The 12,827-nt window shown below is 46.2% G+C and overlaps 1 protein-coding gene across 1 annotated transcript; it reads right to left on the reverse strand.

Moving 5' to 3' along the window:
* Nucleotides 1–3,962: 3,962 nt before the first annotated feature.
* On the reverse strand, nucleotides 3,963–4,448 carry LOC141027478 (uncharacterized). The gene has a single exon (XM_073504530.1). The coding sequence runs from the start codon at nucleotides 4,446–4,448 to the stop codon at nucleotides 3,963–3,965; it is 486 nt and encodes a 161-aa protein (XP_073360631.1).
* Between the last annotated feature and the right edge of the window lie 8,379 nt (nucleotides 4,449–12,827).

Below are 12,827 nucleotides of genomic sequence, written 5' to 3' on the forward strand. Positions count from 1 at the left end.
ATGTTCGACCTTTCGGTCTCTTGTGTTCCGAGGCCATGTCTGTACATGCTAGGCTCGTCAAGTCAACCTAAGTGTATTGCGTGTGTAAATCTGGCTTACACCCGTTGTATGCGAACGTTAGAACCTATCACACCCGATCATCACGTGGTGCTTCGGAACAACGAACCTTCGCAACGGTGCACAGTTAGGGGGAACACTTTCTTGAAATTTTAGCGAGGGATCATCTTATTTATGCTACCGTTGTTCTAAGCAAATAAGATGTAAAACATGATAAACATCACATGCAATCAAATAGTGGCATGATATGGCCAATATCATTTTGCTCCTTTTGATCTCCATCTTCGGGGCGCCATGATCATCATCGTCACCGGCATGAAACCATGATCTCCATCATCATGATCTTCATCATCGTGTCTTCATGAAGTTGTCTCGCCAACTATTACTTCTACTACTATGGCTAACGCTTAGCAATAAAGTAAAGTAATTACATGACGTTCCAGTTGACACGCAGGTCATAAATAAATTAAGACAACTCCTATGGCTCCTGCCAGTTGTCATACTCATCGACATGCAAGTCGTCATTCCTATTACAAGAACATGATCAATCTCATACATCACATATATCATTCATCACATCCTTCTGGCCATATCACATCACATGACACTTGCTGCAAAAACAAGTTAGACGTCCTCTAATTGTTGTTGCAAATTTTTACGTGGCTGCTATAGGTTTCTAGCAAGAACGTTTCTTACCTACGCCAAAACCACAACGTGATATGCCAATTTCTATTTACCCTTCATAAGGACCCTTTTCATCGAATCCGATCCGACTAAAGTGGGAGAGACAGACACCCGCTAGCCACCTTATGCAACTAGTGCATGTCAGTCAGTGGAACCTGTCTCACGTAAGCGTACGTGTAAGGTCAGTCCGGGGCGCTTCATCCCACGATGCCGCCGAATCAAGATAAGACTAGTAACGGCAAGTAAATTGACAAAATCCATGCCCACAACAACTTCTGTTCTACTTGTGCATAGAAACTACGCATAGACCTAGCTCATGATGCCACTGTTGGGGATCATTGCAGAAATTAAAATTATTCTACGCATCACCAAGATCAATCTATGGAGTAACTAGCAACGAGAGAGAGGGAAGTGCATCTTCATACCGTTGAAGATCGCGAGCCGGAAGCGTTACAAGAACGCGGATGAGGGAGTCGTACTCATAGCGATTCAGATCGCGGTTGATTCCGATCCAAGCGCCGAACAACGGCGCCTCCGCGTTCAACACACGTGCAGCCCGGTGACGTCTCCCGCACCTTGATCCAGCAAGGAGGAGGGAGAGGTTGAGGAAGAGGGCTCCAACAGCAGCACGACGGCGTGGTGGTGATGGAGTGGCAGTTCTCCGGCAGGGCTTCGCCAAGCTCACGCGGAGGAGGAGAGGTGTTGGGGAGGGGAGGGGCTGCGCCTTGGATGTCGTGCTGTAGCCCTCCCTCAACCCCTCTATTTATAGGGAGAAGGGGGAAGGGGGCCGGCCCCTCTAGATGAGATCTAGAGGGGGGCGGCGGCCAAGGGGGAGGGGGCTTGCCCCCCAAGGGGCGCCCCCTTTAGGGTTCCCTCCCAACCCTAGGCGCATGGGCCCTAAAGGGATGGCGCCCAGCCCACTTAGGGGCTGGTTCCCTTCCACCTACAGCCCATAAGGCCCTCCGGGGAAGGTGGACCCTCCCGGTGGACCCCCGGAACCCCTCTGGTGGTCCCGGTACAATACCGGTATACCCCCGAATATTTCCGGTGACCGTATGATGACTTCCCATATATAAATCTTCACCTCTGGACCATTCCGGAACTCCTCGTGACGTCCGGGATCTCATCCGGGACTCCGAACAACATTCGGTAACCACATACAAATCTTCCTTATAACCCTAGCGTCATCGAACCTTAAGTGTGTAGACCCTACGGGTTCAGGAATCATGCAGACATGACCAAGACCGCTCTCTAGCCAATAACCAACAACGGGATCTGGATACCCATGTTGGCTCCCACATGTTCCACGATGATCTCATCGGATGAACCACGATGTCGAGGATTCAAGCAATCCCGTATATAATTCCCTTTGTCAATCGGTACGTTACTTGCCCGAGATTCGATCGTCGGTATCCCAATACCTCGTTCAATCTCGTTACCGGCAAGTCACTTTACTCATTCCGTAATGCATGATCCCGTGACTAACTACTTAGTCACATTGAGCTCATTATGATGATGCATTACCGAGTGGGCCCAGAGATACCTCTCCATCATACGGAGTGACAAATCCCAGTCTCGATCCGTGCCAACCCAACAGACACTTTCGGAGATACCCGCAGTGCACCTTTATAGCCACCCAGTTACGTTGTGACGTTTGGTACACCCAAAGCATTCCTACGGTATCCGGGAGTTGCACGATCTCATGGTCTAAGGAAATGATACTTGACATTAGAAAAGCTTTAGCAAACAAACTACACGATCTAGTGCTATGCTTAGGATTGGGTCTTGTCCATCACATCATTCTCCTAATGATGTGATCCCATTATCAATGACATCCAATGTCCATGGTCAGGAAACTGTAACCATCTATTGATCAACGAGCTACTCAACTAGAGGCTCACTAGGGACACGTTATGGTCTATGTGTTCACACATGTATTACGATTTCCGGATAACACAATTATAGCATGAACAATAGACAATTATCATGAAAAAGGAAATATAATAATAACCATTTTATTATTGCCTCTAGGGCATATTTCCAACACTTAACCCCCAAACCACCTTTATCTCTGGATCTGCAGATCCTGTTCCATCTAACAAGATGATACCTCCTCTTCTTATTGCACCCTTGCCAAAAGAACTTTCGTCTATGTTTGTCAAGGCGCTCAATGAAAGTTTTGTTCATAAGCCACATAGACATATGGTACAAGGATATTTGGGTGACTACCGAATCTAGCAAGGTCAGCCTCCCCCCCATCGAGGCTGCATTAGCGATCCAAGCTTCAAATCTTTTCAGATACTTGGTAATGATAAATTCCTAGTCTGAGTTTCTGAGATTGGTGTAGCTAACAGGCATCCCCAAGTACTTAATAGGGAAGCTGCCCACCTCACAGTTAAACAGGTCCGCATACATATTCACCACATTCTCATCACCCCCCACAGTAAGAATCTCACTTTTTTGAAAATTCACCTTAAGCCCCGACATCAATTCAAACATGTAAAGAAGCATCTTCAAGTTGACTGCTTTGTCAATGTCATGTTCTAGGCAGATAATAGTATCGTCAGCGTATTGAAGAACTGCCACCCCATTAGGTATCAGATCAGAAGCAAGACCCACTAATAGGCCACTTTTTTGGGCATTTGTAATCATTTTTGCCAAACAATCCATAACTAGATTGAACAGGAATGGGGAATGGGGATCGCCTTGGCGAACCCCCTTCGCACTTTGAAAGTAGGGGCCTACTTGGTTATTCAATTTGATGCTCATAGTCCCATTATGTAGGATATTCCTAATCCACCCGCATCATGTATCATTAAAGCCTCACAATTTATGTAAATCTAGAATAAAATCCCAATTTACTTTATCATAAGCCTTCTCGAATCGAGTTTCAGAACTACACCCACCCTCTTTTTCACATGAGTGTAGTTAAGAATCTCATGCAGAGACATCACACCGTCCATGATGTTCCTCCCTTTCACGAAAGAATTTTGGGCCCTACTGATGAGCTTATCAGCATATTTTTCAACTCGCCTATCTAGGACCTTAGTAATAAGCTTGTACGGACACCTCAAGAGGCAAATTGGTCGGAACTGCTGTATCTTGTCTGCACCCGCAATTTTAGGAAGAAGGGTAATCACACCATAATTAAGGTGCTAGACATCTAGATCCCCTTTATGAAAGTGTTCAAATAGGAGCATAATATCATCCTTCACGATATCCTAGCACACCTGATAGAATTCTACAGGAATGTTGTCTGGTCCAGGTGCTCTATTATGTGCCATAGCAAACAAGGCTTCTTTGACTTCTGCCTCCGTAAAAGCCCGACACAGATCCACATTATCTTTTTCATCAAGTTTTTCATTTGTGGCCCAAGTATTGGGATCCATATGGAACTCATTACCAGGCGCAGGACCGAAAAAGTTTTTGTAGAATTCTGTCGCATGGGTAATCAGATTATCAGTCCCTTCTATTTCCACATCACCAACTTTCACGGAATGAATCGTGTTTTTCCTCTTGCGCCCGTTCGCAATCTTATGATAGTAATCAGTATTAAGATCTCCTTTCAGCAGCCATCTTTCATGAGATTGCTGCAACCAAAATATCTCTTCGTTCACCAAAAGTTCATGCAACTCCGCACTAACATCAACTTTGATGCTATACATCTCAGGGGACAGGGGACCACTCTCTTCTATTTCCTCCAGCATGGCTAGCTCCAATCTGAGCTCTTCTTTCCTTCTTTTGTCATGTGCATATCTATTTGACCCCCCACCCTTTAAAATAGTTCTTAAACCTTTTAAGTTTGATATTTAGGATATCAATAGGGTCCGAGGAATGTACCTTCCTCGACCAGATCCTACTAACAGTAGGAAGGAAATCTTTATCCTTAATCCAGGCCAAATTGAAACGAAACTCTCGAGGTTTAGGAGCTTCACGCCCTCTTCCCCACCATAGAGAAGCAAAGGGTTGTGATCTAAAATTTCCTGAACCAATTTCCTGGCAGAGACCATAGGAAAAAGTTCCTCCCACCCTTCAGACATCAAGAGGCGATCCAATTTTTCTAGGGTAGGATGAGCTTGGTTGTTAGTCCAAGTGTATTTTCCCCCACTAATATAGATTTCTCTAAGGGCCAAAGCATTGATGATGGAATTGAAGATATCAGTTGCTCTATTATTCTGCATCTTTTTATTTTTCTCATCACCATGCCACAGGATATTAAAATCACCCCTACAATGTAAGGAATAGTCATGCTACTACAACTAGCAGCGAGCTCTACCAGAAACTCCTCCTTAAACTCCTCATGGGCTGCCCCATAGACCACCAGCAGGCCCCAGTCAACATTCTTCTTCTTGTCATGCAGGGTTAGCTGTAAAACATATTTCCTTTTGGTACAGGAAGTGATCTCCATTGTATCCTACCTCACACCCCCAAGGATGCCACCAGGCTTCCCAACAGATGGTATCCATTCCCAATGGAATAAACCAAAAGGGTCAATTCTCCTAATGCATTTAGGAGTCAAGTTTTTCTTCATAGTTTCCTGCAAACCAATGAAATCAAAGGAATGGTCACTAATCATGTCTAAGAGGCAGGTGGCCATTCCTTTCTTGCCTACCCCTCTACAGTTCCAAATGAGCCCTCTCATTTGGAACGTTTTTTGTGAAAATGAGATCTAGTAGTCCTGCCAGGAGGCAATGCAGGACTACAACACATATCCTGAGACACTGCCTTTTTCTGGCTCCTAGTCACAGGCCTAGAGAGCTTAACGGCATATTTCTTTTTAGATCTTTTTTTCTTCTGTTTACCAGAGGATTTTTTGTCATAGACAGTTTCATCTTGGTCAAGCCAAGTCAGGCTAACAGGAATAGATTTTCCTAGCCCATTGGTAACTAAGATATCATCCTCAACATCAGTATTACTGTCCCCAATGTTCTTTTTACTATCTAGATTTTCCCTCACCCTTTCAAGCTCTCTAAGAACATTTACACAAGCAAAATCGTTATCAGGTATATTAACTCCCATACAAGTGGCCCTATACATCAATTCCTTATTAGACAAAGCATCAAAAGAGTTTTTGCAAGAGGTTTTGGTATTACCTTCCAGATTTTTCTTTTGAGCCATGTTAATGGCTTTAGCTTCCATGTGCTCCTGTCCCCCCTGTGCATTGCGCTTGTTGAATCTTAGTGCCACTTCAGGTGCAAGGGGAGGTGTGAGAATGATCTCCTCACTGTAATCAGAGAGGGGTAGTGTGACGCCCCCGATTTGACCGTACACTAATCATGCACGCAAATGTGTACGATCAAGATCAGAGACTCACGGGAAGATATCACAACACAACTCTACAACATAAATAAGTCATACAAGCATCATAATACAAGGCAGGGGCCTCGAGGGCTCGAATACAAGTGCTCGATCATAGACGAGTCAGCGGAAGCAACAATATCCGAGTACAGGCATAAGTTAAACAAGTTTGCCTTAAGAAGGCTAGCACAAAAGTAGCAACGATCGAAAAGGCAAGGCCTCCTGCCTGGGACCTCCTAACTACTCCTCGAAGCCGAACTCCATGTAGAATCATCCTCGGGATCTCTAGCTCCTGGACTCCAGCATCTGGTTGCGACAATCAAGTATAGAGAGGGGAAAAGAGGAAGAAAAGCAACCGTGAGTACTCATCCAAAGTACTCGCAAGCAAGGAGCTACAATACATATGCAATGGGTATATGTGTAAAGGGCCATATCAGTGGACTGAACTGCAGAATGCCAGAATAAGAGGGGGATAGCTAATCCTGTCAAAGACTACGCTTCTGGCAGCCTCCATCTTGCAGCATGTAGAAGAGAGTAGATTGAAGTCCTCCAAGTAGCATCGCATAGCATAATCCTACCCGGCGATCCCCTCCTCGTCGCCCTGTTAGAGAGCCATCACCGGGTTATATCTGGCACTTGTAAGGGTGTGTTTTATTAAGTATCCAGTTCTAGTTGTCATAAGGTCAAGGTACAACTCCGGGTCGTCCTTTTACCGAGGGACACGGCTATTCGAATAGATAAACTTCCCTGCAGGGGTGCACCACATAACCCAACACGCTCGATCCCATTTGGCCGGACACACTTTTCTGGGTCATGCCCGGCCGCGGAAGATCAACACGTCGCAGCCCCACCTAAGCACAACAGAGAGGTCAGCACGCCGGTCTAAATCCTATGCGCGCAGGGGTCTGGGCCCATCGCCCATTGCACACCTGCACGTTGCGTACGCGGCCGAAAGCAGACCTAGCCTAGTGGCGTTCCAGTCCAATCCGGCGCGCGCCACTCAGTCGCTGACGTCACGAAGGCTTCGGCTGATACCACGACGCCGGGATACCCATAACTACTCCCGCGTAGATGGTTAGTGCGTATAGACCAAATGGCCAGACTCAGATCAAATACCCAGAACTCGTTAAGCGTGTTATTTGAAGTAACCACGAACGCCGACCAGGGCCAGGCCCACCTCTCTCCTGGGTGGTCTCAACCTGCCCTGTCGCTTCGCCATAAAGTAACAGTCGGGGGCCGTCAGGAACCCAGGCCCACCTCTACCGGGATGGAGCCACCTGTCCTTTCAGCCCCCTCATCAGAATCACTTGCGGGTACTCAACAAGCCGACCCGACTTTAGTCACCACATGTGTCATGTATATAATGTATATAGTATATACCCGTGATCACCTCCCAAAGTGATCACGACCCAGTAGTATAGCATGGCAGACGGACAAGAGTGTAGGGCCACTGGTGGAACACTAGCATCCTATACTAAGCAGTAGGATAGCAGGTAAGGGTAACAACTGTAGCAACAATGACAGGCTATGCATCAGTATAGGATTAACGGAAAGCAGTAACATGCTACACTACTCTAATGCAAGCAGTATAGAGAAGACTAGGCGATATCTGGTGATCAAGGGGGGGGGGCTTGCCTGGTTGCTCCGGCAAGAAGGGGGGTCGTCTTCGATGTAGTCGAACACACGAACATCGGCAGCGGTCTCGGAGTCTACCGGAAAGAAGTAACGGAGGGGGAACACAATAAATAACAGAGCAATCAAATGTAACAAAAAGCAAGACGCGGCGATACGTTGTGCTAGGGGTGACCTAACGTAGGAATAGGTGATACCGGCGAAGGGTTGAAACATCCGGGAAAGTATCCCCGGTGTTTCGCGTTTTCGGACAGATGAACCGGAGGTGAAATGTTACAGGTTTGCTATGCTACGGATGTGTGGCGGACGAACGGGCTGTGTATCCGGATTCGTCTCGTCGTTCTGAGCAACTTTCATGTAGAAAGTATTTTCATCTGAGCTACGGTTTATTTTATATGATTTTCTAAAGTTTTAAATCATTTTAGAATTTATTTAATTTATTTAATTCAACATTATCCAGAATAGTGCCTGCTGACGTCATCATGACGTCAGCAGTCAACAGGGCGTTGACTGGGTCAAACTGACGTGCGGGACCCACCTGTCATTGACTGATTAATTAATTAACTAATAGTTTAATTAGTTTAGTTATTAGATTAGTTTAATTAATCAAAAATTAATTAGGTTAATTAATTCTTTAATTAATTAATTGTTTTTAATATATTATTATTATTATTATTATTATTTTTATTCCTTTTTTATATCTTTTTATTTTACGTTCTGGGGGTGGGGTCCCCGGGTCAGTGGCTCAGGGGGGTGCAGCGGGCGCACTGGTGCGGGTGCTCGCACCCGACGCCATGAGAGGCGAGGGCGGGCGCGCCTGGGGCCTCGGTGGCCAGCGACAACGGGAGCAGCACCGGGCGTGGGGAGTTGCGGGGCACGCGCGCAGGCGAGACGAGCCGTGCCGGCCTTCGGCAGGCGTGGGGGAGCGCGGTAGGCGCCGGCGGCTACAGGCTGCAGGGGGCGGCGGAAGGCGCAGCCCCGGCGCGGCAGCACGGGCAAGCAGGGCCCGAGGCCACCGCGAGCGGGCGGCAAGGCGGAGCGGGGTCGTGCGGGCAAGGCGCCGTGAGCGCGGGCGCCGGACGCGCACGGGCGTGGAGGAAACGGTCGAGGCCAGATCGTGTGCGAGCGCGAGGGAGTGAGGCGGTACGGTGCGGTGGCCGTGGTGGCGTTCGGCGATCCAGACGACGCAACGGAACGGGCGACGGTGATGGGGATAGAAGAGGAGGCGCTCACAACCGGTGTAGGGGAATGGCAGAGTGCTCGGGGAGGCTCGGGGTGGTCGACGGGGACGCGGTCGACGACGAAGAGGAAGGCGAGGCGGCTCCGGCGAGCGGCTTGAGGAGGAGACGAGGAGGCGAGATCCGGCGGGGAAGGCCCGGCGATGGCGGGGTCCAGTGGCATCGGAGGCGTCTTGGCGATGGCGGAGCGGTGGTGGCGACGGGCACCAGGGGCGACGGGGTCTGGCAAGCAACGGGGGCGCCGTTGTGTCCCGATCCAGAACGGGGAGGAGGTCGAGGACGGGTGATGGGGCGCGGCCGTCGGGGCGGCGGCCGGGGCAGCGGTCGCGTGCGCTGGGGGGGTTTGATCCCCCCAGATCGGATCGGGTGAGGGGGAGTGGCCGAAGGAGAGAGGGGATCGTGGGAGAGGAGTGGGGAGAGTGGGGTTCGGTTGGGCTAGGGTTTCCCCAGGGGGGTTATGGAGAGGAGATGGGTGGGCCGGCTGGGCCGTTTGGCCCAGTTGGCCAGGGGGGTTCTCTCTCTCTCTTTTTATTTCCTTTCTGTTTCTTTTTTTCTTTATCTATTTTATTCTTTTAATTTCTGTTTTATAAAATATAAATACAACTCCTAAATTAATGTTATAATTTATTCTACTGCCCCAAAAAGTTTGACACCTAATTAAAATAGTTTGCATTATTATTATTTTTAAAAGGCATTTAATTAATTGTCATAGCTGCTGTTTTAATTACTTTAGAGCCTTTAAACATTTTATAAAAGTGTGGTTTCTCCACAATAATTACCTATGCATTATTTGGCAACACCCCAACATTTTAGTTTTAATATTTGAAAATCTTTACCGTTTGACTTTATTTTAAGTTTGAATTTCGAATCGATTTTGAACTAACACGAGATTAACAACAGTAACCGTGGTGACGTGGCATCATTAACGTGGGATTACTGTAGCCTAATTATCCGGGCGTCACAATTCTCCTCCACTACAAGAAATCTCGTCCCGAGATTTAAGAGGGGAAGTGACGGGAAAGGGATTTGGTCACGAAATTCTAACGAGCGTTCTCGATCTTGGTTGCTCTTCTCGAAGCGGTTGATCCATTATGTTGATGTCTTCATTTTCTTGCTTCAAGTCATCATGATGAAGCTGGCATCCTTCCTTCGGGAACTCCATCGTACTTACGAAGGACAAGGGGTAACTTCGGAATAATAGGCCTCTGAACGGTTGACTATCTGGTTGATAACATCGGGGAAGGTGGCGGAAAGTAACTCTCGAATGGAAATTTAAGACAATATCGAGAGCAAAGTAAGGAGGTATCGTGGGGAAGTTTCGAGCGGGCAGGCAATCGTTTGATGCCTGAAGGGTTCTGAGCAACGGGAATAAGTATTGTGTCTGATACCAAAATTGATGATCTCACGAAAGGTGGCACGTGAATTACATACGAAGCCAAGCGTGAGGAATAACCTTGGGAACAGGGGTGTACAAGAGAGTCAGGTTTCGATCCTGTGGAACTGTGGGTTATGGGCCCACCATGTGGTTAAAGTAGGAAGGGCGGTGACATCTTGCATGATCATGATAGCCAGGCATGTCAGAGGGTAGCCTGTCAGTTATATGTCAGCAACATCGTAGGTACCAAGGGCGAGGGACGAAGAGAACCACTTTCCTGCTCGTTGAACGAGGCGGACCAATAGGCAAAGTTCTCATCCATCGGTGGCTACCGGTATGTCATCAACAATAGTAACAGGGTCTTGCTGACAGAATTGTACACCGATGTGCTTACATAAGTAGAAGAATCTTACTGCTTAGATCATATAGATCACAAGAAAGGTTAAACAAACCAATGCAAAGAAAAATGTGATCATCAGGTTAAATAGAACAATGGAAAGGAAAAATGTGTTTAAACACATATTTCAAGGGTATATCCTTCCCAAGGACAAGCTGAGCATGATATCCATGACAGGATATAATGTAGAAAACTCTTTAGGTAGGGGAGAGTAATTTCATGACATTACCCATACAACGGTGTTTGGATAATTGAGCAGGAAACATTTAGCATTGGGCTTCAAATGTTCCTGTTGAAAATCGGAGTACCATAGACATGCTTCGAGATAGCATTGACATGGTCATTTAGGTAAGATCAGGCTATGGATACACAAAGGATCCATCAGGAACAACTTATAGAGTATGTGGGCTAGGTAGCACAATCAATGTTCGAATGATGATTCATTAAGCCATAGACGTAGAATGAAACTATAGACCAATAACTTCAAAGCAATAGGGTTGCTAGAAGTTTAGAATTTACACATCACAGACCATTTGTCGGTATTCCTTTTAGAAACAACACGGGGACCAAGAAAGAATGGTGATGGGGAGAAGTATCACTGTACCAAGATGTCATACGAGGTGGTGAAATTCTTACGACATACTTGACATAAAAGATGGTAATACTCCAAGGTAGAACATATCATAAGCTAGATAGCAAGGAAATCAAGGTACAACACAAAACACGAACAAGTTTGTGTTGAATGGAAGGCAATAAAATGGTCGATGATAAAACAAATCATCGAGGGCAAGGATGGTATTTCTCATCCAGAATTCGATAGATATCTTGGAAGAGCTCAGAATGTTGATGATGTTCACGACACATTTGTAGCGGGAATTTATGAAGAGGTAATCGATCGGCGATGACATCAAGTCAAAGGAATGATGAAGCGAAAAGTTATTGGAACCAGGGGTACGACACAAACTCGGAATCAAGCTTGTTGTTCAAGGAGAAGTGATATGACGAGGAAGATTGACGCAAGATTAGCTCACTGTCGAAATTTGTGCGCTGGGAAGGTCCAGGTAGCACAGTTAAAATTCAGCACGATAATGATGTAGCCAATCAGGCTAGGAATGACGTGATCGGGTACAAACTCATAAGTAAAGAAGATTACTAAGAGTTGTTTAATCGTAGTGCGGACTCGATTCGGTTATCGGTGGTTTTGAGTGTTTAAAAACTCAAAGCCCGTGTAAAATTGGAATCAATGAGAATGTAGCACTTGATGGAGAACTCATAATAAGGTATGCAGTTCCGTGATAATCTCGAGATACCAGGGGGGTAATACTCGACGACAAACCAAAGTAGAGGTTGGACTGGGGTATTGCTCTGCAGAAGACAAGTGCTTAAACTTGCACGAGAAATGGTATTTAAAAGAGAACATGGTTGGAACCACGATTGCAAAATGCCAGATCCCAGATATAAGATGAACTTATACCAAGGGAATAATTAATTTAAGAAAAGCTTTAATGATAAGATCTACATCGTGTCCATGGGCATGAACGCAAAGTTCAAGGTCGACTCCCACTTCTTCAATGCATAACCTTTCATTCACTTCTCGCGTTTGATGAAGTTGCAGTGTTGAAAATTTTTATCTGGCAAAATACCAGAAGAGTATGACTCATGAAAACTTTCGAGTTCACACATATTATGAAAGGCATAGGTTCAACCATTGGGGCATCGTGGGAACATATACCACAAGCTTCAGGGGTAAATAACTCAAGCTCGATAGTAGAGCATCGGTGTCAAAACGAGAGGATACAATTTACTAAAGGCATTATGTATCAGGGAAAGAACTCACAAGGTGATTAAATATGAGGGCACTGTCGGATAATAATCTAACAAAGGATTTGGTGGTCCACAGGGGATCAGATGTGAGCATCGGTACTCAACTAGAGGAAGAAAGAATGCAAGGGGATCAGATTATAGAAACAACTGGCTAACTCAAAGCTCAAATGCAAAGGAATTATGATTTCCAAATCAAGGGATCAGAAGCAAACGCTCTGATTAAGGATGGATAAGTTGAATAGCCTTAGGGGTACAATCGATGGCAATTTGATTGGTCGATACCAGCTCATGTTTAAAATGACGTTTGAGCCAGAAGGAAGAA

This window comes from Aegilops tauschii, chromosome 7, assembly GCF_002575655.3.
Source record: "Aegilops tauschii subsp. strangulata cultivar AL8/78 chromosome 7, Aet v6.0, whole genome shotgun sequence".
NCBI lineage: Eukaryota > Viridiplantae > Streptophyta > Magnoliopsida > Poales > Poaceae > Aegilops > Aegilops tauschii.

Excerpts from the sequence above, each read along its gene's own strand:
- LOC141027478 (XM_073504530.1), bottom strand. The coding sequence starts at position 4,448 with ATGCTGGAGGAAATAGAAGAGAGTGGTCCCCTGTCCCCTGAGATGTAT.